Source organism: Triticum dicoccoides, chromosome 3B (genome assembly GCF_002162155.2).
Source record: "Triticum dicoccoides isolate Atlit2015 ecotype Zavitan chromosome 3B, WEW_v2.0, whole genome shotgun sequence".
Classification (NCBI taxonomy): Eukaryota; Viridiplantae; Streptophyta; class Magnoliopsida; order Poales; family Poaceae; genus Triticum; species Triticum dicoccoides.
In genome coordinates this window covers 857,325,103-857,326,556 of record NC_041385.1, presented here as the reverse complement: position 1 = coordinate 857,326,556, position 1,454 = coordinate 857,325,103, and the positions used below count along the sequence as shown (strand labels likewise).

General features: G+C 45.8%; 1 protein-coding gene across 1 annotated transcript; it reads right to left on the bottom strand.

Annotated features, from left to right (window-relative positions):
• Positions 1–322: 322 nt before the first annotated feature.
• Positions 323–1,009, bottom strand: LOC119278989 (metallothionein-like protein 2C). The gene is made up of 2 exons (XM_037560393.1): positions 749–1,009; positions 323–615 (listed from the first exon to the last, which is right to left on the bottom strand). The coding sequence occupies exons 1-2, from the start codon at positions 979–981 to the stop codon at positions 516–518; spliced, it is 333 nt and encodes a 110-aa protein (XP_037416290.1). The 5' UTR covers positions 982–1,009; the 3' UTR covers positions 323–515.
• Positions 1,010–1,454: the final 445 nt, after the last annotated feature.

Genomic DNA, 1,454 nt, shown 5'->3' with positions numbered 1-1,454 from the left:
TCTTGTTTTGGCAAAAGGATTCGTTTTAGTCTTAGTTCGCTTTCTTCCAAAGGGAATATTTTTTAAATCTTTTGTCGAGGTCCACAATTTAACTTATCCGAAACTGGAAACTTGATCTTCTCGTAAGATTAAGTATGGTAAAGCGGCATCCTTTTTTATTTTTCCAGCATCAGCATGCATGCATGGTAAGATGCATCCTTAATCTCTTGCTTATGATCATCTCAAATTTTCTCAGCGCTCTCAGCTCTTAAGCAGTGTTTTGTGCCATGAAGAAGAAGAAAAAGGAAGTGATGATTATTACAGTACATAACACAAACACATGTATAGTTAATCAGGGGAAATTTTATTTAGGGGGGCCTGTTTACAATCATGGCATGGCACCTGACTGCTGATGCAGGTCAGGTGCATAGATAAAGGCCCTCGATCAGGTTGCGGTTACATGGTATGGTAGTAGTAGATCGATATGATCGATGATGCACGCACGGCACGGTGCATGCATATGGTCGATGATCGATCTAGCAGCTGCAGCAGGAGCAGCCGCAGCTGGTGCCGCACTTGCACTGGGTGCAGCCGCAGCCGCCGTTCTCCGCCGCCATCTCCATGCCGCCGGAGCTCCTGCATCCATCCGTTCAGATATCCCAATAAACATCAGTAACTATATAATCCATTGGCTGTATCAACATGTCTAGCTAGCGAATGATTCATGGTACAAGAGGAAATTAGTCGTTAATTAAGAGAAGGGACATACGCCTTGTGGGTGGCGGTGGCGGAGACGAGGAGGGTGGCGCCGGCGGCCTCGGCCTCTGGGTACATGTTGCAGCCGCCGCAGCCGTTGCCGCACTTGCAGGCGGTGCTGCAGCCGCAGTTTCCTCCGCAGCAAGACATCCTCGGTTGGGTTGGAGCTTCGGAGATGAAGAGGCTTTGAATGGCTATGAGCTTCTTGTGTGCTTCTTGCTGGCTTGAGGAATAATGGAGGGGCATGGAGGCCTATTTATAGGCAGGAGGAAGGAGAAGAAGAGATGCTGCACGCACGTATAGGGGTACACGCACTTTGGCAAAGGATGGAGGCGAGCAACCGAGGGACCACCGCCTAGGGAAGAGGAATAAGGATAGGGCCGCCTCATCACCCAATTTGATTCTCTCTGTTCATATCTCTACTACACTACCTTGCTTCTTTCTTTCTTTCTTTCTTTCTTTCTTTGTTTCTTTCTTACAAGGAACTGTAACCAGAATTCATCTGTGGGAATCTAGCTAGCTATTCTAATGTAATTTTTTTTGTTCATCTCGTCGGTGGAAATATCGACCTCGGCCGATACTGATTATGCCTATATGCTTCAACATTTAGGCATTATTGCGGGAACAATCTTATCTCTTGGTGAAATGTTACTAGTATTTGAGTCAAATTTGAACCAAATTCCAAAACTTCAGGAAGAAAATACTTTTTTTGAAAGAAA